At 33.3% G+C, this 24,340-nt stretch overlaps 3 protein-coding genes and 1 long non-coding RNA gene across 6 annotated transcripts; all 4 read left to right on the top strand.

Moving 5' to 3' along the window:
- Positions 1-430: 430 nt before the first annotated feature.
- On the top strand, positions 431-2,965 carry LOC132628172 (uncharacterized). Its single transcript, XR_009578042.1, has 3 exons — positions 431-1,181; positions 1,303-1,364; positions 2,902-2,965. It is a non-coding gene; the product is annotated as an uncharacterized LOC132628172 (long non-coding RNA).
- Positions 2,966-3,274: 309 nt separating this feature from the next.
- Positions 3,275-3,835, top strand: LOC132626917 (protein S40-6-like). The gene has a single exon (XM_060341951.1). The coding sequence runs from the start codon at positions 3,275-3,277 to the stop codon at positions 3,833-3,835; it is 561 nt and encodes a 186-aa protein (XP_060197934.1).
- Positions 3,836-7,929: 4,094 nt separating this feature from the next.
- On the top strand, positions 7,930-15,166 carry LOC132626921 (protein translation factor SUI1 homolog 2-like). The gene is made up of 4 exons (XM_060341964.1): positions 7,930-7,955; positions 8,887-9,024; positions 13,103-13,176; positions 14,670-15,166. The coding sequence occupies exons 1-4, from the start codon at positions 7,930-7,932 to the stop codon at positions 15,053-15,055; spliced, it is 624 nt and encodes a 207-aa protein (XP_060197947.1). The 3' UTR covers positions 15,056-15,166.
- A 2,040-nt stretch (positions 15,167-17,206) lies between these two features.
- LOC132628178 (reactive Intermediate Deaminase A, chloroplastic-like) lies at positions 17,207-22,973 on the top strand. 3 transcript variants are annotated; one of them, XM_060343933.1, is made up of 7 exons: positions 17,207-17,279; positions 17,931-18,125; positions 19,730-19,845; positions 19,945-19,989; positions 21,642-21,715; positions 21,815-21,864; positions 22,115-22,676. In XM_060343933.1, exons 2-7 carry the CDS (start codon positions 17,945-17,947, stop codon positions 22,219-22,221), a joined length of 573 nt encoding a protein of 190 aa, XP_060199916.1. In that variant the 5' UTR covers positions 17,207-17,279; positions 17,931-17,944; the 3' UTR covers positions 22,222-22,676. The 3 variants fall into 3 exon arrangements, with proteins under 3 accessions (XP_060199916.1, XP_060199909.1, XP_060199924.1); XM_060343926.1 differs by lacking the exon at positions 17,207-17,279 and having other exon boundaries at positions 17,863-18,125; XM_060343941.1 differs by lacking the exon at positions 17,207-17,279 and having other exon boundaries at positions 17,865-18,125; positions 22,642-22,973.
- Positions 22,974-24,340: the final 1,367 nt, after the last annotated feature.

A 24,340-nucleotide genomic window follows, 5' to 3' on the forward strand; every position in this document is an offset into this window, starting at 1 on the left:
CTTTTTTTCAAATCTGTTTGGCCGTCTCAAAAGAATTTGCAAATGCTTCATATAACAAGGCGTGCAGACCGCTCATTTTTCAACATCGAAAGGGAATTTTATTACTTTGGGGCTAATTTTGGATTTTTAAATCAATTAACCAAGATTCTTTTTTACAAGCATGCGTACCGAAGCTCATCTGCTCATTCTCTTTAAGATAAAAAAATGTAATCTAATATTTTGCTTAAGTTCAAATAATTTCTATCTTTATTTCAACCAAGAATCAAGTATTTCCATAGTCATTTAAATACATTTATGTATATCTTATATGCCTATTTAATTGAGCTTTAATATTAATCCAAGTCCGGTTGGTTAACCGTTCTAATACGGATCATTTAGGGTGCTTAACACCTTTTTTTTAGGATTATTTGAACCCCTACCTTATAATCTCTAACGTTAGTGGACCTTACGGAGTTAATATTAAGTAATTGATAGGTGTCCTAATTCACCTCTAAATTAATTAGGTAGCGATTCCTTAAGTTAGTTAATTTAGGAATCATCAATATGTTGTACTCTAATTCTGACCTAGTTAAAAAGGGATACAACACTAACTACATCTCCAAACTTTCAATTTTAATTCAATTTTCTTACACAATTATATTTGTCTGTAATATTGATTATCATTATAAATAAAGAAAAATCTACATATACCTGATATTTACATCAAATTAATATATAAAAACACTATAGCGTTAATCAACATGTTTTACCAATACCCTTTAAAAAATCACTTTGCTTTGGCAATTTTATAGTCAGCCAATGCTTTGAACTTGAACTCATCGATAGTTCCCAGGTAATGAAAAAACAAAAAGGAATCAACAAATTAGGGGGAAACGTGTGTTTCTGAGTAACTTTGGGAAGCTTTCCCACCCGTGAAACCAACTAATTTTGTCTTTCAAAGTAAAATTCACTTAATGCAACGTATGTGTCACTAATTGCACAAATCATGTGAGTTTAAAATTAGTACTTATATGTTGTAGGTGAGTTATTTGTATTTATTAGAGGGGATGTTCATGAGAGGAAAAGCACGTAGCAAAAGAACAAAAGTGCTACTAATATAAAAAAAAAAACTCTCTCTCTCTCTTAATTTTCGTCATATGATGAATGATGAAAGATACTTTAATGATCAAAGACACTTTTTGGTAAGTCTTTCAATTCGGTCGAGCAATTCATTTATACAAGTTTTATACAAACTTGCAAGTTGAATTTCTTCAATTTGATTTCTCACTTCAAAAGAATGTTTGTGAAAAACTATTCTTGCAGGGGTCGTACGTGCTCCCATGATTCTAATTTTCTGACGTCCAAATCGTTTTCAAGTTTACTCGGTAATTTTTAGACTTTTATGAGGCTATAATCTTTCTATAGATTTTTTTTTTAATTTGAGCTGCATTTCATGGAACAACATTGTACTTGACAGGTAGCCCATATTTTCTTATTAGTGCGAGCTTGATTTGCTTGACTTCACACACATAAAAACGAATGTTTTTCTTTTTCTGTAGCTAAACAATAAAAATCCTCTGCTAAAAGTGAGGTATTATCAAAAGATTATGTTAGCTATGGACTATTTAGCAATTCTCATCAAATGCTTGAAGATGTTAAAATAGTGTGACGAGAATAGATTCGAGAAAAAGATTTTCAGTTTTAGTCTTCTATTATTTATTTTTATTGAATTGCTTTAATCTTCCTGAAAATGTTAGAGCAAAGCCCAATTAAAAATGAAGTAAATTATTAATTGTGTCATAAAAACCCTTATGGCCACGCACTTATCGTCTCCTAGATGAACATGTGCATGTAAATTTTTTTATAATATAGTGGAGGCAGTCACTTAATATAGATAGATTTGAAATCTGATTCAAATCACATAGAGCACTACTACCGTAAAATTTGCATGCAATGTTAGACTATTGTATTGCCCTTTTGACAATCAGCAAAAATGTATATTACAGCTTATATACTTAGTAGCTTAATTAAGATTAATTACCAGTCAAATAAATAGAATTATACCATTTGCAGAAAGCCTAGAGAACGTGCTATCACGTCTTTCAGCCTAGAGAAATATCAATTATTAAACACGTTTTTTTAATTTCTGAAAGTTTGTCTATATACATAGAGTTAATTAGGGTGACTAGATTATTTTGGTGGGTGAACAAAATAATCTGGTTTCCTTTATCAGTATTATTATTATTACTCTTTTACTATTTTATTTTTTGATTTATTATGACATGTTGTTTCCTTTGCTTTGGTTATTGTATATTTGTTGTTGCTACTGTTCTTTACTCCATTATTCTCAACACGACTGCTTCTCCGCTGTGTTTCTTTTTCATACTTTATTTAATATGCTTTACTTGAGTCGAGAGTTTACCGGAAACAACATATTCACAAGGTAGGGGTAAGACTGCATACACACCACCCTTCCGCCTTACATATGGAATTCCACTGAATATGTTGTTGTTACATATGCAATATGCACGACGCTTCTTAGTTTGACAATCATCTGATTCTTAAGATATAATATTCTTATTCTACGTTTTTTGTTTGTTTGTTTAATATATTGAAAAATATTAGAGATGGAAATACAAATTCGGTAGGTGACTTGTTTCGATCACATCATCAGTATTTTCTTTATTTAGAAAAGAGTGAGAATGAATAAAATACAAATGAAGCCTATTATTTAAGACATCTCTGGGAGGTCTTTCTCTCTTCTCTTAATTGCTTACACATTTTTGTCTCTCTGCTGAGAGGATTTTAAAGTACGAAAAAAATTCTTTTCATAATTTCGAAAGTTTTTATAAAGTAATTTGCTTCCCCCGACTTTTTCATCTGTTTCTACTTTCTATGAGTATAATTATCATTCATATGTAGATTTTGAATCTCTAAGTAATAAGCTCGTGTTGCAAGTTTCAATTGAAGAAAAAAGTACATTCTGGTAAGTAATCTTGCTTATGCACCATTTATTTTAGTGTATGATTAATTATTAATTATTTGAATTCTGAACCTTTGTCCAAAAACATTCTTCTTCCTATCTTGGATTGATTTTGAGACCGCTTATTATCAGTTTTAGCATTTCTACACGTAACTACTTAATTATTTGTGAAATCAGTTACAACACCTAATAATGTTTTTCGATACTTTATGATTATCAACTACTTTTAATCAGCGTCAAAGTTTTGAAAGAAAAAAAAAAGAGATTCCATTTTACTTGGTTGACTTTATTGAAATTTGTGTTTTTCAGAAGATGGCTTCATCAAACGAAGTATCATACAATTTATTTAGCCAAAAAGCCATTGGACTAGTGACACCCATACCCATCAACAATGAAGAATTTCAAGAAGAAGACATTTGGGGTTGTACTACTACTACTAATAATAATAATATTGTTAATGAAAAAGTTCAGCTCAGTTCCAAGTTCATCATCACAAGTATTAAAGATCCGAGAAGGCTAATTCCCACAACAATCAAGATGATCCCAAAGTCAAAAAATAAGAATTCAGTACAAGATTTCAACATTGTTCATCACTCTGCCCCAGTAAATATACATGATTGGTCAAAGATTTATGGTACAGGTGTAAAGAAGGAAATTGGTAACTTTGTGACAAATAATAGTAATTTGGGAAGTGATGATGAAGAAGAAGTTGAAGAAAATGTGATGCCTCCACATGAATGGCTTGCCAAAAGACTTGGGAGAAGGCAAATTTCTTCTTTTTCTGTTTGTGAAGGTGTTGGAAGAACTTTAAAAGGAAGAGATCTAACCAGAGTAAGAGATATTGTTTTAACAAAAACTGGATTTCTGGAATAATGTGCAAAATATCATCAATGATCATTGGAGGGTCTTTGAAAAATGTTGAATTGGGTCCAATGTGAATCAAGATGGCGGTCTTGGAAATTTTGTTATTTTTTTCTTTAAACAAAAATTTATGTGGTTTCTTTTTATCCATACATGAATCTTGAAAGTTCGTCGACATCTGTATTGATGAAAATATCAAGTGAAATAATCGAGGTTGTGCCAGCTGGTATTGGAAGAGCATCATATGAAGTTATGTGATTTCTTTCCATTTGTATGTGAATCTTAAAAGTTCATCGATACTTATATTGGTGAAAAATGTAAATATTTAGTGAAATAATTAGACGAGCACAAAGTGACCTTGACGGTCATAGATGGCGGTGATGATCAAAGAGCATCAGCATTAGGATTTGATTAGTAATAAAAAAAGTTGAATTGGGTCCCAGTTGAATCATGGTGGTGGCCTAGAGATATTCTTTCCTTTTAAGCAAAAAGTGTTTTTTTCATCCGTATATGAATCTTAAAAGTCTTGAATACTTGTGTTGGTGAAAGATGGAAAATATCCAATGAAATAATTCAGATCGTTTCAACTAGCCTTGGTGATCTTAGAACTAAAAAAGTAATGTGATTTCTTTTCATCTATACGTAAATGTTAAAAATTTGTCGATATTTGTGCCGGTGAAAGATGAAAAGTAATCGCAGTTTTTTTATGCACATTTCTAATTGCTATTTCTTTTGTTTTGTTACTTTGCAAGTACTAGGTCTACAAATGTTATAGGTCTCATAAAATGGGAGTAGTTAAGTGTTCAAGGATTTACTGATTAGAAACTTTTGGGATTGGCTTGCTCTTTGTGAGCTAATCTTTAGTAGTTAAAATGATCTTAATTATATAGCTTAATTAATAATAAAGGTTAAATCTTTGTTGGATGCTTTTCCCATTAATGAACAAAGAAGGGAAAAAATACGGAAAGAAGTAATGTGATGAATGCTATGATAATAAAGGAAAGTCATTAAAAACATGAAATTTATGTTCTCAATCACTTAACGAACAAATCTAATAGTTAAAATTCATTAATAATTTAAGAAAACAATACAACAACAACAACACACCTAGTTAAATCCCACAATGTGGGGTCTGGGGAGGATAAAGTGTACATAGACCTTACCCCTACCTCAGAAGGTAGGGAGACTGATTCCGAAAGACCCTCAGCTCAAGAGAAAACATGATGAAAAAATGCCAGATAAGGACAAACTATTCAAAGCAGTATGAAAATGAATCTAACGGAAGCAAAAACGTCATGATAAAGCATTCTGAAAGAAAAGAGCAGTAGCTACCACAAATAAATAAGATAATCGAATAAACAACAGATAGTAGTAGAAATCAAAGGACAATAAACTAAAGAGCAAAACTGCGACTACTAGTACGAAGGGATAAGCGGGATTACCTACTAGCCTTCTACCCTAATCTAAGTCCTCCACAGCCTCCTATTAGGGTCATGACCTCCGTAAGCTGGACTGCACCATGTCTTGTCTGAGGACCTCTCCCCAATACTTCTTCGGCCTCTCTCTACTTCTTCTGAAACTGTCCATAGCCAACCTCTCACACCTCCGCACTAGGGCATCTGTGTCTCTCCTCCTCATGCCCTAACCATCTTAGCCTCGCTTCCCGCATCTTGTCCTCTACCGATGCCAGACCTTATCCCGGATATCTTCATTCCTAATCCTATCTCTCCTAGTGTACCCATAGATCCATCGCAGCGTTCTCATTGCCGCAACTTTCATCTTTTGAACGTGAGAGTTCTTGACTGACCAACTAGATTTTCTTCCCCTCCGAATTCTCAAATTGTTGACGCAACGACATAAAATGATTGTTCACTATCTATTTTTAATTGATTACGTTTGTACTAACTACATCTCCAAACTTTCAATTTTAAGTCAATTTTCCCAACAAAAAAAATTACATAGTGATATTTCTGTGTAATATTGATTATCATTATAAATAAAGAAAAAATCTACATATACCTGATATTTACAGCAAATTAATATATAAAAAAGTTGTAGCATTAATTAACATGCTTTACTATTACCCTTTTAAAAAATTTCTCTGTTTTGGCCTTTTTTAGTCAGCCGATGTTTTGAACTTGAACTCATCGATAGTTCCTAGTAGGGGTGTTCATGGGTCGGTTTGGATCTGTTTTGGGTTAAATCCAAAACCAAACTAATCTAGTCGGTTTTTAAAATTATTAAAACCAAATCAAACCAAATATAATACATATCTATCGGTTTGATTGTAGTCGGCTTAGTTCGGTTTGGGTCAGTTTTTCGGTTTTTAAGAAAACTAACTGTATTTCTCTCTTTCATGTTTTTTTTTCTACAAATAGGAGAGAAATTTCTATCATTTTCCAACTTATAATTCGTTATTATCCTTTTATTGTGGTAGCTATAGTTTTCTTGCATTATGGAGAAAATGTCTTAGGATTTATAATTTAATTAAGTGAAAAGAAGTTTATAAGAAATACAAAAAATAAATCTAGGTAAATCTCATAGTTGTTTCTTTGAATATGAGTTTGAATTCATGGATTTCTTTTTAAAATGGGCTTAAGGTATAAAGTTCATTAGTATATTAGAGATAAATAAAATTTTGCTAAAATGTATATAAATTATTTAAAAGTATTTATAAAATTTGTCGGTTCAGTTCGATTTTTTCTTCGGTTTGCTTTTAGTAAAACCATAACCAAACCAAATACTATCGGTTTTTAAAAATTTAAAACCAATCCAAACCCAACCCAAGTAAATGTCGATTTATTTAATCGGTTTGGTTTGGTTTTCGGTTTGGATCGGGTTTTAACCAAACCATGAACACCCCTAGTTCCTAGGTAATGAAAAAAACAAAAAGGAATCAGCAAATGAGGAAAACCCGTGTGTTTCTAAGTAAATTTTGGAAGCTCTCCCACACCCGAAACCAACTAATTTTGTCTTTTTAAGTAAACTCACTTAATGCAATGTACGCGTGACAAATTGCACAAATCATGTGAGTTTAAAATTTGTAGTTATCTGGTGTTGGTGAGTGTTTTGTATTTATAGAGGTGATGTTCATGAGAGGAAAGACAATGTTCATGAGAGGAAAGACACATAGCAAAAGAACAAGAGTGCTACTCATATAAAAACTCTCTCTATTTCCTCATATGGTGAATGATCAAAGACACTTTTTGGTAAGTCTTTCAGTTCAGTTCTAGCAATTCATTCATACAAGTTTTATACAAACTTGCGAGCTACGTCACTTCAATTTGATTTCTCACTTCAAGAATGTTTGAAAAAAAATATTCTGGCAAGGGTCATATGTGCTCCCATGGTTCTACTTTTCCGACGTATAATTTTTTTTCGGGTTTACTCTGTAATTTTCAGACCCTTCTAAAGCTATAACCGCTTTATAGTTTTTTTTTTTTAAAAAAAATAAAAATAAAAATTTGAACTGCATTTCATGGAACAACATTGTACTTGATAGGTAAACCAGATTTTCTTGTTGGTGCGAGCTTGATTTGCTTGATTCACACACACACATGAAAACAAGTGTTTTCTTTTTCTGTGGCTAAACAATGAAAATCCTTTGCTAATATCGAGGTATTATCATAAAATTAGGTATGCTATGGGCTATTTAGCAACCAATTTCGTAGCAAGTTATCACCAAATGCTTGAAGATGTTAAAATAATGTGATGAGAATAGATTTGAGAAAAAGACTGCCATTTTTAGTCTTCTATCTATTTCTTTTTATTGAATTTTTTTAATTTTCCTGAAAACGTTAGAGCAAAGCCTAATTGAAAATGGAGTAAATTGTTAATTGTGTCATAAAAACCCTTATGATCATGCCAACATGTGCATATAAAATATCTTACAATATAGTAGAAGCAGTCACTTAATATAGACAAATTTGAAAGCTGATTCAAATAACATAAAGTACTGCTACCCTAAAATTTGGATGTAATGTTGACTATTGTATTGCCACGAAGAAAAGGATATTACACCTTATATACTTAACATCTTAATTAAGATTAGTTACCAGTCAGATAAATAGATTTATGCCATTTGCAGAAAGTCTGGAGAACGTGCCATGGCGTCTTTTAGCAGAGCCTCCTGGTATGTAGAAATGAAAAATATTAAACACCTTCTTTAATTTTTTTATTTGTGAAAGTTTGTCTATATACATAGAGTTAATTAGGGTGACTAGATTATTTTGGCCAAGCGAATTAATTCAAGTCGTTATTATCAGTGCTTCATCGAAGTCACCTTGAAAATTTGGTTTTTGTATTTGTAAATAGAAGAATTTTTCTAATATTAAAAGGTTAGTAGGTAATAGAGCGTTCTCTAGTTTCTTTAATTGGTATTATTATTATTATTATTACTCTTATATTATTTTATTTTTCGATTTATTATAAAATGTTGTTTCCTTTGCTTTAGTTATCCTATTATTTGTTGTTGATACTGTCCCTTTCTTTATTATTTTCAACATGACTACTTCTCCATTGTATTTCTTTCTCATACCTGATTTTATATGCTTTACTTGAGGTGAGGGTCTATCGGAAACAACATCTTCACAAGGTAGGGGTAAGACTGCATACACACCACCCTCCTCACATCACTGTTGAATTCCACTAAGTATGTTGTTGTTGCATATGCAATATGCATGTAAGATGCTTCTTAGTTTGACAATAATCTGATTCTTAAGATTTATAGTCTAATTCTACGTTTTTTTTATTTAACATATTGAAAAATATTAGAGATGGAAATACAAATTCAGTAGGTGACTTGTTCCCCAATCACATCATCAAGTTTTTTTTTTTCAAAAAAAAAAAAAAGGAGAGTGAATAAAATGCAAATGAAACCTATTATTTTACACATCTATAGGATAAAAGTGAGGTCTTTCTCTCTCCTTTTAATTGCTTACACATTTTTCGAAGCTTGATGTTTATAAGCTGCTTTTAATTAATCAACGCCAACATATTTAACAGAAAAAAAAAAAATCAATTTTTACTTCATTGACTTGATTGAAAATTGTGTTTTTCAGAAGGTGGCTTCATAGCCAAAAAGCCAGTGGATTAGCGACACCCATCAACAATGAAGAATTTCAAGAAGAAGACATTTGTGGTTGTAATAATAATAATATTGTTAACGAGAAAAATCAACTCCGTTCCAAGTTCATTATCAGGTACTAAAGATCCAAGAGGCTAATTCTCACAGCAGTCAAGATGATCCCAAAGTCAAAAAACAAGAATTCAGTACAAGATTCCAAGACAGTTCATCACTCTGCCCCAGTAAAAATACCTGATTGGTCAAAGATTTATGGGACAAGTTTAAAGAAAGAAATTGGTAATTTTGTGACAAATAATGTTAATTTGGATGTGACGATGAAGAAGAAGTTGAAGAGAATGTGATGCCTCCACATGAATGGCTTGCTAAGAGGCTTAGGAGAAGGCAACTTTTTCTTTTTCAGCGTGTGAACGTGTTGGAAGAACTTTAAAAGGGAGAGATCCGCGCAGGGTGAGGAATGATTCATATGGGACCAATTCAACCTTTTTTCAACCACCCTCCAATAATCATTGATGATAACTGGAATGTTATTCAAGAAATTCAGTTAATGTTAAAACAGCATTCCTCACCCTACGCATATCTCTCCCTTTTAAAGTTCTTCCAACACATTCACACGCTGAAAAAGAAGAAGTTGCCTTCTCCTAAGCTTTTAGCAAGCCATTCATGTGGAGGCATCGCATTCTCTTCAACTTCTTCTTCATCATCACATCCAAAATTAACATTATTTGTCACAAAATTACCAATTTCTTTCTTTAAACTTGTCCCATAAATCTTTGACCAATCAGGTATTTTTACTGGGGCAAAGTGATGAACGGTCTTGGAATCTTGTACTGAATTCTTGTTTTTTGACTTTGGGATCATCTTGACTGCTGTGGGAATTAGCCTTCTTGGATCTTTAGTACCTGATAATGAACTTGGAACGGAGTTGATTTTTCTCGTTAACAATATTATTATTATTATTATTATTATTATTATTATTATTATTATTATTATTATTATTATTATTATTATTATTATTATTATTACAACCACAAATGTCTTCTTCTTGAAATTCTTCATTGTTGATGGGTGTTGCTAATCCACTGGCTTTTTGGCGATGAAGCCACCTTCTGAAAAACACAAATTTCAATCAAGTCAATGAAGTAAAAATGAATTCTTTTTTTTTTTCCGCTAAAAATGTTGCCGTTGCTTAAAAGCAGCTTATAAACATCAAGCTTCGAAAAATGTGTAAGCAATTAAAAGGAGAGAGAAAGACCTCACTTTTATCCTATAGATGTGTAAAATAATAGGTTTCATTTGCATTTTATTCACTCTCCTTCTTTTTTTTTTTTTTGAAAAAAAAAAACTTGATGATGTGATTGGGGAACAAGTCACCTACTGAATTTGTATTTCCATCTCTAATATTTTTCAATATGTTAAATAAAAAAAACGTAGAATTAGACTATAAATCTTAAGAATCAGATTATTGTCAAACTAAGAAGCATCTTACATGCATATTGCATATGCAACAACAACATACTCAGTGAAATTCCACAAGTGATGTGAGGAGGGTGGTGTGTATGCAGTCTTACCTCTACCTTGTGAAGATGTTGTTTCCGATAGACCCTCACCTCAAGTAAAGCATATAAAATCAGGTATGAGAAAGAAATACAATGGAGAAGTAGTCATGTTGAAAATAATAGAGAAAGGGACAGTATCAACAACAAATAATAGGATAACTAAAGCAAAGGAAACAACATTTTATAATAAATCGAAAAATAAAATAATATAAGAGTAATAATAATAATAATAATACCGATTAGAGAAACTAGAGAACGCTCTATCACCTATTAACCTTTTAATATTAGAAAAATTCTTCAATTTACAAATACAAAAACCAAATTTTCAAGGTGACTTCGATGAAGCTCTGATAATAACGACTTGAATTAATTCGCTTGGCCAAAATAATCTAGTCACCCTAATTAACTCTATGTATATAGACAAACTTTCACAAATAAAAAAATTAAAGAAGGTGTTTAATATTTTTCATTTATACATACCACGAGGTTCTGCTAAAAGACGTCATGGCACGTTCTCCAGGCTTTCTGCAAATGGCATAAATCTATTTATCTGACTGGTAACTAATCTTAATTAAGATGTTAAGTATATAAGGTGTAATATCCTTTCTTTTTTTTTGGTTGATTGTCAAAAGGGCAATACAATAGTCGACATTACATCCAAATTTTCGGGTAGTAGTACTATATGTTATTTGAATTAGCTTTCAAATTTGTCTATATTAAGTAACTGCCTCCACTATATTGTAAGATATTTTATATGATCATCTGGGAGACGATTAGGGCTTGGCCATATGGGTTTTTATGACACAATTAATAATTTACTTCATTTTCAATTAGCTTTATTCTAATGTTTTCAGGAAAATAAAATAAATAGACAGAAGACTAAAAATGGAAGTCCTTTTCTCAAATCTATTCTCATCACATTATTTTAACATCTTCAAGCATTTGATGATAACTAGCTCCGAAATTGGTTGCTAAATAGCCCATAGCTTACATAATCTTATGATAATACCTCGCTATTAGCGAAGGATTTTTATTGTTTAGCTACAGAAAAAGAAAAATACCTGTTTTCATGGGTGTGTGTGTGAATCAAGCAAATCGAGTTCACACTAACAAGAAAATCTGGTCTACCTATCAAGTACAATGTTGTTCCATGAAATGCAGTTCAAATTTTTTAAAAAAAATCTATAAAGCGGTTATAGCTTTAGAAGGGTCTGAAAATTACTGAGTAAACCCGAAAATGATTTAGACGTCAGAAAAGTAGAACAATGGGAGCACGTATGACCCCTGCAAGAATATTTTTTTACAAACATTCTTGAAGTGAGAAATTAAATTGAAGAGATGGAGCTTGCAAGTTTGTATAAAACTTGTATGAATGAATTGCTAGAACTGAACTGAAAGACTTATCAAAAAGTGTCTTTGATCATTCATCATATGAGGAAAAGAGAGAGAGTTTTTATATTAGTAGCACTCTTGTTCTTTTGTTACGTGTCTTTCCTCTCATGAACATCACCTCTATAAATACAAAACACTCACCTACACCAGATAACTACAAATTTTAAACTCACATGATTAGTGCAATTAGTCACGCGGATGTTGCATTAAGTGAGTTTACTTAAAAAGGCAAAATTAGTTGGTTTTAGGCGTGGGAAAGCTTCCAAAAGTTAATAAAAAACACACGTGTTTTCCTCATTTGCTGATTCCTTTTTGTTTTTTTTTTCATTGCCTAGGAACTATCGATGAGTTCAGTTCAAAACATCGGCTGACTAGAAAAGGCCAAAGTAGAGCAATTTTTTAAAAGGATAATGGTAAAGCATGCTGATTAATGATACAACTTTTTTACACATTAATTTGCTGTAAATATCAGGTATATGTAGATTTTCTTTATATAAAGTGATAATCAATATTACAGACAAATATAACTAGGTAATGTTTTTTGTTGGGAAAATTGACTTAAAATTGAAAGTTTGGAGATGTAGTTAGTACAGGTGTAATCAATTAAAAATAGATAGTGAACGATCATTTTATGTCATTGCGTCAACAATTTGAGAATTCGGAGCGGAAGAAAATTTGGTTGGCCAGTCAAGTACTCTCACGTTGAAAAGATGAAAGTTGCGAAAATGAGAATGCTGCAATGGATGTGTTGGCATACTAGGATAGATAGGATTAGGAATAAAGATATCCGAGATAAGGTAGGAGTGGCATCGGTAGAGGACAAGATGCAGGAAGAGAGGTTAAGATGGTTTGGGCATGAAGAGGAGAGACGAATATGCCTCAGTGCGGGGGTGTGAGAGGTTTGGCTATGGACAGTTTCAGAAGAGGTAGAGGGAGGCCGAAAAAGTATTGAGGAGAGGTCATTAGACAGGACGTGGTGCAGTTTCAACTTACCGAGGACATGACCCTAATATGAGGCTATGGAGGACTTAGATTATGATAGAAGGCTAGTAGGCAGTCCCGCTTATCCCTTCGTACCAGTAGTCACAGTTTTGTTCTTAGTTTATTGACCTTTGATTCCTACTACTAACTGTTGTTTATTTGATTTTCTTATTTGTCTGTGGTAGCTACTGCTCTTTTCTTTCAGACTGCTTTATCATGGCGTTTTTGCTTTCGTTAGTTTCATTTTCATATTGCTTTGAATAGTTTGTCCTTATCTGGTCTTTTTACTTCATGTTTTCTCTTGATCCGAAGGTCTTTAGTGGTCATAGATGATGGCGGTAATGATCATATAGCATCAGCAATAGGATTTGATTAGTAATGAAAAAAGTTGTATTGGGTATCAATTGAATCATGGTGGTGGTCTCAAAGATCTTTTTTAAGTAGAAAGTGTTTTTTTCATCTGTTCGTAGATACTTATGTCGGTGAAAGATGACAAATATCCAACGAACTAATTTAGACCATGTGAGCTAGCCTTGGTGGTGTTAGAAGTAAAAAGTAGTGCGATTCCTTTTCATCTGTACGTAAATCTTGAAAGTTCATTAATATATGTGCTGGTGACCAAACCGACAATCCGAGTCAAATCGAGAAAAAAACCCGACTAGTGATTTGGTTTGGTTTTAACTAAAAAAGTCAAACCGAACCAAACCAACCCGACATTACATGTATACAATTTCTAGAAATATTTTATACATAAAAACATTTATTTGTAATGTACTTTATAAATATTTCTCAAATGTTTTCATAGTTTTTGTCTTTTCACGTATTATTTCAAGCTTGGACTTAAAATTTTGAATGATCCATTAAGTTTTACAGCTCATAGATATTAGTGACTCAAATAAAGCCCAAATCAATACCAATGCTAACAAAAGAAATTCAATTCTAACACTAGGAGTAAAAATAATATTGAATATCTATTCTTAGTTTTATATTGATTTAGACAGTGAAAATACATAACTGAATTTAGTTTTTCTTTAATAATATTTAGTCATGTAATTAATACTTATTAACTATACTTATTTTAGCATGACTTAGTACTTTTAGATTTTGACTATTTTCATTATAGCATAGCGATTTCATTATCTTTTTTTGTTAAATATTTTAGTACAATGTCATCACTCATCGCACAGTTTGTGTTGTTTTCTTAAGAAACACCTAAATTAGATAGTTGTATTATACTAGGACTAAAGAAATATTTGAAGCACAAGTTATATGTTTTATATGAAGACTTTACTAGAAAAAACCTGAAACCCGAGAAAACCGAAAAATTCGAAGTTGAAAAACTCGACTTTTATTGGTTTGATTTGATTTGTAGATTTAAAAACCCGACACAATTAGTTTGATTTGGTATTTGAAAAACCCAAACCAACCCTATCCATGTACACCCTAGCTGTGATAATAAGCCGATTGTGGCAGGTGAAATAATTTAAATATTATCAAGTACCTATCCCATAAATATCTTTTTCTTCATTTAATCATCCAGCAACAAAAATGCTACGACCCAATATATCAGATTTGTGTCGGGTTAATCTACTAAAGAAGTAAAATGATTCTTATCTTAAAGTTTTTTGTTCCAAGAACTCGGATATGAAACCTTGGAATAAGTGTGTAGGTGGGGGTGGAATTAAAGGGAGGCAAGAGGGTTCAATTGAATATTTTTTGCCGGAAAATTATATTGTGTAAATAGAACAAAAATGAATTTTCTTGATTATATATGAATGGTGAGTACGCTTGACATACGAGAAGATTCTAGTATTGTGACAAAAAAAACTAGATCCATTCGCCGAGGCCAAGGGCCCAGGATCACCGGGCCCCAAGGCCTCGGGTTCCACGGGCCTTGAGTTCCCAACAACTTTTGATCCATTTGCGGAGGCTAAGGAGGTAGGTGCCCCTGGAGCTAAGGAGTATGTGCGTATTCGCATACAACAAAGGAATAATAGGAAAAGCGTGACGACGATCCAAGGGTTGAAGAAGGAGTTTAGTTACGAAAAAATACTTAAAGTCCTCAAGAAAGAGTTTTGTTGCAATGGCAATGTTGTGCAGGACAAGGAGCTCGGGAAGGTGATACAGTTACAGGGCGATCAACGAAAGAATGTTACACAGTTCCTTTTGAATGCTGATATTGTTAAGAAGGAACAAATCAAGATTCATGGTTTCTAAATTTAGACATATAGTATTATAGTAGTTGGGTTTTGATTGTGCTAGTTGTATCTTTTGTTTTGTAGACTTGAACACCTCATGAGATCTTATCATGTGGTTCTTTTTGACAAAGATTAACAGAGAGTAAATGTTGTTTTATTTGATCAAGAGTGTATATGATTAGAATAACCTTCACTATCTGCTTGAATCAAATTGCTCGACATGCAAAGTATATAATAAGTTGGGCAATTTTACATATTAGAAAATAGTTTTGCAAGAGAATAGTTTAAAAGGTATGAATTGGCATGATGGAAATAAGAAAAGGAGATTATGAAAGGTAATTTTGGGAACATAGATCTCTTGTTACAGTTACATCTGTGCACTAGTTTGGTGGGTAAAGTTACTCGGTATTTATGCTAGTGAGAGATAGCAGGTATTCGGTGAAATAATTGAATGCTGGTGGAGATAGCAGGCATCCAGTGAAACAGTTGAGATGCGCATAAATTGACCCCAACACCAAATTGTTCACGGGGAAGATAAATACTGTAGTGTTTTGAGCAATCAAGACACAGAAAGAAAGAAAAAACTTACTTAAGACACGGAAAGAAAGAGAAAACATATTTGCACTCTATATTTCCGTCAAATCAATGAATAAATGACATGTGACATATATTTTATCTCTTAATCATAGTTAATTAACATACAATTTTTACCTCAATGTTCATCTATCTAATGACAGTAAATCATTATACTTTGACGTAAACACGGATGTGAATATAAAGATTTTCAAATATCTACTCTCATTAAGAAAAAGACAATAAATTACTAGCATATTTTCACGCCAGCAACATATCCAATGAAACCCCACAAAGTGGAAGTACCTTGACATAAAACTAAAAGGAATAATATCAAAGGAACATGTTATTTTTCTTATGGCCTTACGTAAAAGGAAAATAAATATTCTATAATTAAAATAGATCATAAACTTAGAAAGAAAACAAATCTTCTATAGGATATTATTAAACTAAAAAGGAAAATAAATATTTTACAGTTAATGTAGATCATAAAGCCGAATGAAAGTAATTATTATGAAGTATCTTTACATATTATTTTTAACATTGTTATGTAAAAACCTTTTGTGCTGCTAGTGCATAGATGATAGAATTGATCTCGTTTTCACAAGGGAAGCCATCAAATTGTCGTGTTTCACGATATATGACTTTGCTTAATTATCAATTAATTCATGCTTCTCATGATCATTAAACAAAGGGGTTTCTTCCAGAAGACAAAAAAGGTCAAAGATTTTGTGATTTTTTTTCTGATTACTTATTAATTAGTTCATGCTTTTCAGTAGGAATGAACAGGTAAAGTTTAGTGTTGGCTTTATGACATTTCTAAGGATCAAATGTGAGGAGTTGCTTATTTCTTTGCATTAGGCACTTAAACAAATGTATCATGCTTCACAAACCAAGAGTTTCACTAATTTAATCTAGGCATGGAACTTAAAATATTCAAAGAATAATGATATAGATTAGGTTGAAATTTGATCCATTCGATGTTGAAGAATAATATAGGGATTCATATGAACTTGTTAAAAATCCAGGTTGAGAGAATCCAATGGACAAAGCATATATACATCATATATGATGCAACCAATTTATTTAAGCATAAATTAGATTTGTTTACTTGATTCAATATTAGCATTTAAGTTCGGTTCTTGAAGAAAAAAAGGAAATGAAAAGAAAAAGTGGAATATTACCAGTCTTTTTTTGCCTAATTTTATTAATATTTGAATAGTGTAATAACATTATGTTTTCATTTAAATGAACGTTGCATATATTTTAACATTCATTGCTATAAGTGGCCAACAAACGTTTTTTTTTCTTCTAAATGACGTAGCAACAAGCTCCAGGTAAAATCCATAAATGAGCACTTTTCAGCCTCTATAATTTAAAAATAGCCACTGTCAACGAAGCTCAAATTCTACCATAAAACTTTCGGATATCATCATGAAATTTTTCTATAATTTGAAACTCCATAATAGTGATTATTTTTCAATTGCGTGCCGATAAATGGCTGCATGAACGGCCAATGGGTACTATTTCTAAGAGAGCTGCACAATAAATGGGCCTAGATACTACCTTTGGGCCTATAGGACCGGTAGCCCATGCCAAACATACCACCATACCAAATGGAAAGGAATAATAAGCCAAAGCCAATAAGGAAACAGAAAAAGGTCACAGAGAGAAGAAAAAACATTAGTAGAATCGGAAAATGACGTGGGCAGCAGCAGCAAGTCGTCGCTTGACGTTGCCGCCTTACGCAGCCGTGCTCCGATAGCGTTCTTATTTTTCAATCGGAAAAGGTTCGGAAATGACTCATTTATGCCACTCGTCAATAGTTTGGCTCATTTATGTCATCGCCGTTAATAAAATGGTTCATCTATGCCATTGTCGTTATCAAAATGGCTCATTCATGCCATTTTTTATTAACACCAGTTTTATAATACCAAATATGACATGTGACTTCGAATTAGTGGTTCACGTTGTTTAATTAAACCAGCCTAATTTTAAATCTCCAATTAATAAAAAAAATCCGACCCAAATTAATGAAAAATGACATGAATGACCCATTTTGATAACAACTATGACATAAATGAGCCAAAATTACTGACGAATAGCATAGATGAGCCATTTTCGATAATTGGATGACCAGTGCCGCAGTGCGTGCTATTTTTCCAAGAGAGCTGCACAATAAATGGGCCTAGATATTACCTTTAGGGCCCATGCCACACATTCCTAAAATATACCACCATACCATAAGGAAGGGAATAATAAGCCTAAGCCAAAGCCAATAAGGAAACAGAAAAAGGTCACAGAGAGAAGAAAAAAACATTAGCAGAATCGGAAAATGACGTGGGCAGCCGCAGCAAGTCGTTTCCAAATTCCAGCAATGGACGTTGCTGCCTTACGCAGCCGTGCTCCCTTAGCATTCGGAGTTGGCTGTGTATCAATTGCTGGTGCAAAGTTTAGTGTGTCTTCACTAACTCAATCAAAACCCTTTGCTTGCTTAAGCACTTCCACTAATACCAGTAAGAGCCCGTTTGGATTGGCTTATAAGTTATTTTCAGCTTTTTTGAGTGTTTAGCTGACCAGCTTAAATTCATTTTGTGCGTAAAATAAGCCTAAAAAAATAATTAGGCCCGTTTGACTTAGTTTATCTAAAGCAGCTTATAAGCTTAAGCCCGTCCAAACAGGCTACAAGTCACACCCCAACCCCCCCCCCCCCCTCCCCCCCGCCCAAAACCACCATTACATATTTCAAAAAAAAAAAAATGTGGCAGAAAAACAAATTATGACTATACTTGATTTCAGTATTACAGTTACGTTTGGGGTTTGGAGAAAACAAGGAGGGGAAAATAGAAAGAAAAATGGAATCTTTTTTTTTTTTTGTTTATTTACTTACATTTCTTGTTTAAATTTATGTTTTTGGTACTGCCCAATAGAGGGGAATGGCTATTAGGAGATAAAACAATACTTCGCTAGAAAATTTGAAAGAGAGCGTTAGACTAAATAGGATTCATACTATCTTTCTTCCGAATACTAATTACCAAGAATTTGAACAAACAGTGGATGCGGTTGATAAAACTTTTTTTTTTTGCACGGATTACCCTTCATTTGGGGTGGTCTTTAAGTTTTGCCCTTCGCCTAATACCTGAGGTTGTAGGTTCGAACCCCAGTTCAGGAAAAAAAAAAATTCGCAAACCAGATAAGGGCAAAAGTTAAAGACCACCAATTTGAGGGACAAAAATTAAAGACCACCCCCGGTGAAGGACAATCCTGCAAAAACCTTTGCCTGGGCTCGACGTGCACTTGTATGGTCTGGAGAGGCTTACTTATCTAATATTGATGTAGATATTAATAAAATTTGGGATTTTTTTAGCTGATGGATGAGTTTTGTTGCTTCTGAATGGATATAGAGGGAAAAATAAACCCGGGCTTGTTTGGATTTGAGATATAGTTTTTGATGTTGTGCTACAGAATTGTTTTGTGATTTATGACATTTTCTTTGTTTGATTATTTATTTTTATGTATTTAGTTCTATGGAATTTGCAATGTGTTTCTGACTTGTAATTGAGCTTAGAGTTCAGTTTACAACTTTGAATATAGACCATAATCTTTATTCAGAAAAGCAATATGTTCTTTTTGTTTACCTTGCATGTTTCAAATTTTAAAAAGAAACACTTATATTAGCTTACCCGGGAAAAAAAGAACTTTCATGCTTGTATGCAGAAAAATTGACACTTAATTGCTTTCTGCAGGTGAATGGGATACAACTGATAAAGTAACAAGTTAACTAGATAATGCTCTCAAGTTATATAAGCTGAATGTGTAAAGAATTTTTACTCGATAATTGTATCTTGTTGATTGCCGCTACTTTTTATGTTGCCATTCCACTTATGATCTGTAATTAGCCTTTCATTGTATTGTTGGTGAATAGAACTTGTGGGAAAAGTCAGTCCTTGAGGTTCGGAGTTGTTAAGGCATCATTATATCTATAAATATACAAGGGTTTAGAGAAATTGCGCTCTCTCTCTCACACACACACATACACACACATCATCAAATTTCCTATTTTCTAACTCATTTCTCAAAGAGTTCTTTACCTTATTAATGAACATTTGTATGTCGTTAGGTATAAAGGAGGCCGTTCACACTGATAAGGCTCCGGCAGCACTAGGGCCATACTCTCAAGCCATCAAAGCTAATAACTTTGTTTTCGTCTCTGGATGTCTGGGTCTTATTCCAGAGGTTTGTGCTATTATCGCATCAGTTATTGCAAATGCTGTACAAATTCCATCAGGTGCCTTTGTTTTATGCTATCTTTAACTAACTTATGATTGAATGCAGACTGGGAAATTTGTCTCAGAAAGTGTGGAGGATCAAACAGAGCAGGTATTTTTGTACTTAGCCGTGACTTGTCATTAAAATGCTAATATCAGTACTTGAAAGCTGTGGCTCCACTTAATAGTTATTGGATATTATTTGGAAATAAACTAATCTAGGAGGTGCATGTGGTGTTATGTGGTATGACTCTTTCCTCTTGGGCTTGTATGTGTTATCGTCTTGTGGAAGATTAATCTTGCCTACAGTTGCAAATCATAGTGAAGAAATGTGCTGCCCAAAAGTAGACTTCTTGGCTTAATCCTAAATAGTGATAGTTTGAAATTTGAGAATGGAACTCTTTCTCCAACTTTAACTATGTATCTGAAGTAGGGCTGGCAAAATGGTTAAAAAGAACTAGTAACCATCCTATCCGACCGATTAGATATGGATTGGATAACTGACTTTTAAAAAATGGATCAACTATGGATATTATCCGCTAAAAATGGATATCCATATGGATAACATGGATATCCATCCCTATTATCAATACCCATTTGTCTGCTTTTGTCATAAGTTTGTGCTTTCTGGGAGTCGTCTCACCTGTCTATTCCTGAAACACTGGTTAACCTTTTATCCGTGTTAAATATGGACGGGTTGGGTATCTTATCCGTTTTTGTTTAATTTGTTTTTGACCCGCCCATATCCGATCCGCCCGCCCGTTTGCCACTCCTGATCTGAAGATATCATTCTCATGACAGTTGGAGGGTGCTTAGGGAAAATAACACTGCATGACACTTTGAAGAAAATATTTACCCGGATTAGCCAATATTTTTTTATTCACCCGAGCTAGCCAACTTTTATAGCTTTGCTGTTGCTTTGTGGCTTTGTTTATCGTTGCTGAAAGCAACTGTATGTAGTGAATTGTTTCATGTGATATTCCTAAGTTTATAGCTTACATGTATAACACAAATATCAGTGATTGTTACAAATTTAGAATATGTGCAGCTTCCACACTATTATACACTCTTATACGGTGTAGAAGTGTGTATAAACACCTATTATACATGTCATATAAACTCCTCATATGTAAATGTAAACATCTCTTGTATAAGTTTGTATGATATTGTATACAAGTGCAAAAGTGAGTATAAACACTATACACTTTTATACAAGGTTGATACATTGTCTACTCCAGGTATATAAAGTTGTATATTATTGTATAATGTTGTATATCGTGAAAAAGTGGCTATGCGGGGTGTAATTTAAAAATATGGCTACGCAAGTGTAATTTTGTATGCTAGATTGTACATTATTGAAATTTCCCCATCTTTTTATACTCTATATTATATGAATCTCAACCCTCATAATTCTGAGTAGTCATGCATTCCGAATTGTGCGTGATTTAAAGAGGTAGTTAAAGCCATCATCATATTGAATAATTTGACCTTTGCCTTTGTGGTGATAAGACATAACTTAGAGCTTGTTTTTAAAAGTTTTAACGTAAAAGAAGAGTAGATAGCCTGGCAGGTGCAGAGCCAACTTCACAAATTGTTCTGCATTTTCTTGTAATTGCTCATTTTTCTCCATTAAAAAAAAAAAAAAGTAGATTGCCGACAAATAACAGCTCTTGATTTGAGCTTTATATTTAGTTGTCAATACTCCATCCTTTTAGTTCAAAATGCTGACTCTAAGATCTTTGAGCTTAATATCTATATATCCAGGTTCTCAAGAATATGGGGGAGATACTTAAAGAAAGTGGCGCTAGCTACTCCTCAGTTGTTAAGACAACTATCTTGTATGGTCTTTTGTCATTTATTCTCCCACCCCGTAGGGCTTTGCTCTCATTATAGTCTTGAATTGTGATTATTAATTTTGAATAATTCTCTCTCTACAGGTTAGCTGATCTGAACGACTTCAAGAAAGTGAATGAGATTTATGCTAAATGTGAGTCATGATACTGTCAAAACTAGTTTCAGTTTTTGTATATTGTTTTGCTTTGCAGCATTCCATCAGTATGACATTCTTTCCTTTGTTTCTCACTAGCAAGCTCATCTTGAAGAGTTGAACACTCAACTAAAAACAAAGGATAAACCTGAACAAATTTAAGCACAATAAAAGTATAGCATATTTCTTGTTTGGTTTCATGAAGGCTCATTCTAAATCCTTCCTAGTTTCCTTTTGGTAATTATGTTAGGGATATCAGAGAGACTTGGCCTAAAACATTTGAAGGTCTACTGGTTTGCACTTGCATATGTGACAATTCGGAAGGTAGAAGTGATTAGCAACCATGATTGTTTGTAATGGACCATATGTACTCAGATGACGTAATAAAACTTTTTCAGCACTTGATTGCTCTGCTTGTATATACTTTTGGTTTGTGCTAGCTATGTTAGAAACCTCGGAATTGATGTTCTTTAGAATAGGAAAAGTGACCATATAATGTTCTGAACTCTCCAAGTCAAAGTGTATGTAGAGTATGGTCATTTTTGTTGTTAGTGATAGTTGGAATTGCTAATTTCTGAGAAGAAACTATACCGAAGCAAGAAAGAGCAGAAAGTAATCAAAGCCTGTTTTGCATGCAAGAGAAGGAAATACAGTATTAAATACTTGTCCACTTTATAGACTAAAACTAGCACTTTATAAAGAATGTCTGCTTTAGCATGTTACTTCATGTATTCAATACGATGTGAGAATACGTAACTCTAACGTAGCTATTTGCAGATTTCCCATCTCCTGCACCAGCTCGGGCAACTTATCAGGTGGCAGCACTCCCAATGAATGCAAAGATTGAAGTCGAGTGCATAGCAGCATTATGATCACCCCTTAACGCGTTCAACTTCTGATAATTAGAAAGTCTTTTGACTTCCTAGCTAAATTTGTTAGATCTAATAAGCGGAAAGTTAGCTATTAGTTCGGGAGCCCTTGTTCCAACTTCCCAGAGCTGAGAATAAATGCTATTTAAGAGCATACTGTAACTCAGCGGCCATGAATCAGCAGCCATGAATATTAAATGTGATTGTGCTACACTATTGTGAAGGAGAAACTTATTGATATTTTGAGCCTACTATACCCTGTTTGGTCTTTGCAGAGAGCCTGATTATACATTAGGGACAACGTTAAAGAAGGAACAGAACCCATTATAGTAGAGAAAAAGATGTGCAACATTGATGGAGGGTATTATGATTTGACTCAAAACCGGGGTCATTAACAAGTTCTGCTTCTTGCTAGACTTCAAATCTTGGTTTAGAAAGTAAAACAAAAGGGTGTTCAACAAGCATGAGATATATAAACAAGAGGTAAAAATTTATCAACGCTGGGTATTTATATCAGACCAATTGATGAATCACATATGTTTTGTATAGAAATTTCTCACACCTAATCATGGTTAAAAGGGAATTGTCTCAAGAGGTGTGTATGAAATCCTATTCAGCTGGGAATTAACAAGCTTGTGAACCCTTTGTTGGTCGTCCATTTTTACAACTCTCTAGTCGATAGGCCAGAACAGAAATCTAAGGGTGTTTGTCTTCTACTTAGTTTGTTTTGCACTAGTTCATCACTCATCATTTCTTGGTTTTCGGAACCTATTAACCCGACTAATTCAGATTGTGATGTGTAGGCATATTTAGGGTGGAAGGACTCCCCACTAAGAATTTCTTCGTTTCCAGGACTCTTTCACTCGAGATATTTGATTTAAGATGGAGGAATTCCATCCGTCCACCACATCACTTCATCATTCAACTAGCATCAAAGTGCTCTTTGTCTTCTCTCTATCAAACAAATTCCAATTCTACGTCAAATAATAAGGATTACATTATGGATTTATAGATGAATCAAGTCAACATTTGAATTTAAATTATTTTTCCATCAGTCCAAACTATAGACCTTCTGACAACAATTTGGTTCAAAGGTGTAAACTGAGTAGAACTTAGTTAGCCGTATGTGTAATTACAAAACGTCGTATCTGTAATTACAACACCCATAAATAAAATTTCCCCTGAAATTTCGGAAACAACCCTCTACATCGCACTAGTATGCCCACCTGAACATCCGGTCAGACATACTGCTTAAACCCTTCTTCATTTTGCTTGTGGAAAGTAAAGGGGGAGAGAGAATATAAGAGGTCCATATCTCTTGAGACTAAATATTCATCGTTCTCTAAGTCATACAATCTTCAACTCTTCTTTTCGTAGGGGTATCCCAAGAAGACATACCTACGACTCCCACTCTCAAAGTTATCCCTCGTTACAACGAGTACAAGTCTGACGGCAAAATCAAGCGTTATAAAGCTTGGTTAGTCATTTTCGGGAATAAACAGGAGGAAGGAATTGATTACAGGATGTTCATAATGCCTTTTTGCACAGTAACCTTACGGAGGAAGTTTATATGAAATTGCCACCGAGATTTCGTGTTGTTGGTCCGA

This window comes from Lycium barbarum, chromosome 1, assembly GCF_019175385.1.
Source record: "Lycium barbarum isolate Lr01 chromosome 1, ASM1917538v2, whole genome shotgun sequence".
Lineage (NCBI taxonomy): Eukaryota > Viridiplantae > Streptophyta > Magnoliopsida > Solanales > Solanaceae > Lycium > Lycium barbarum.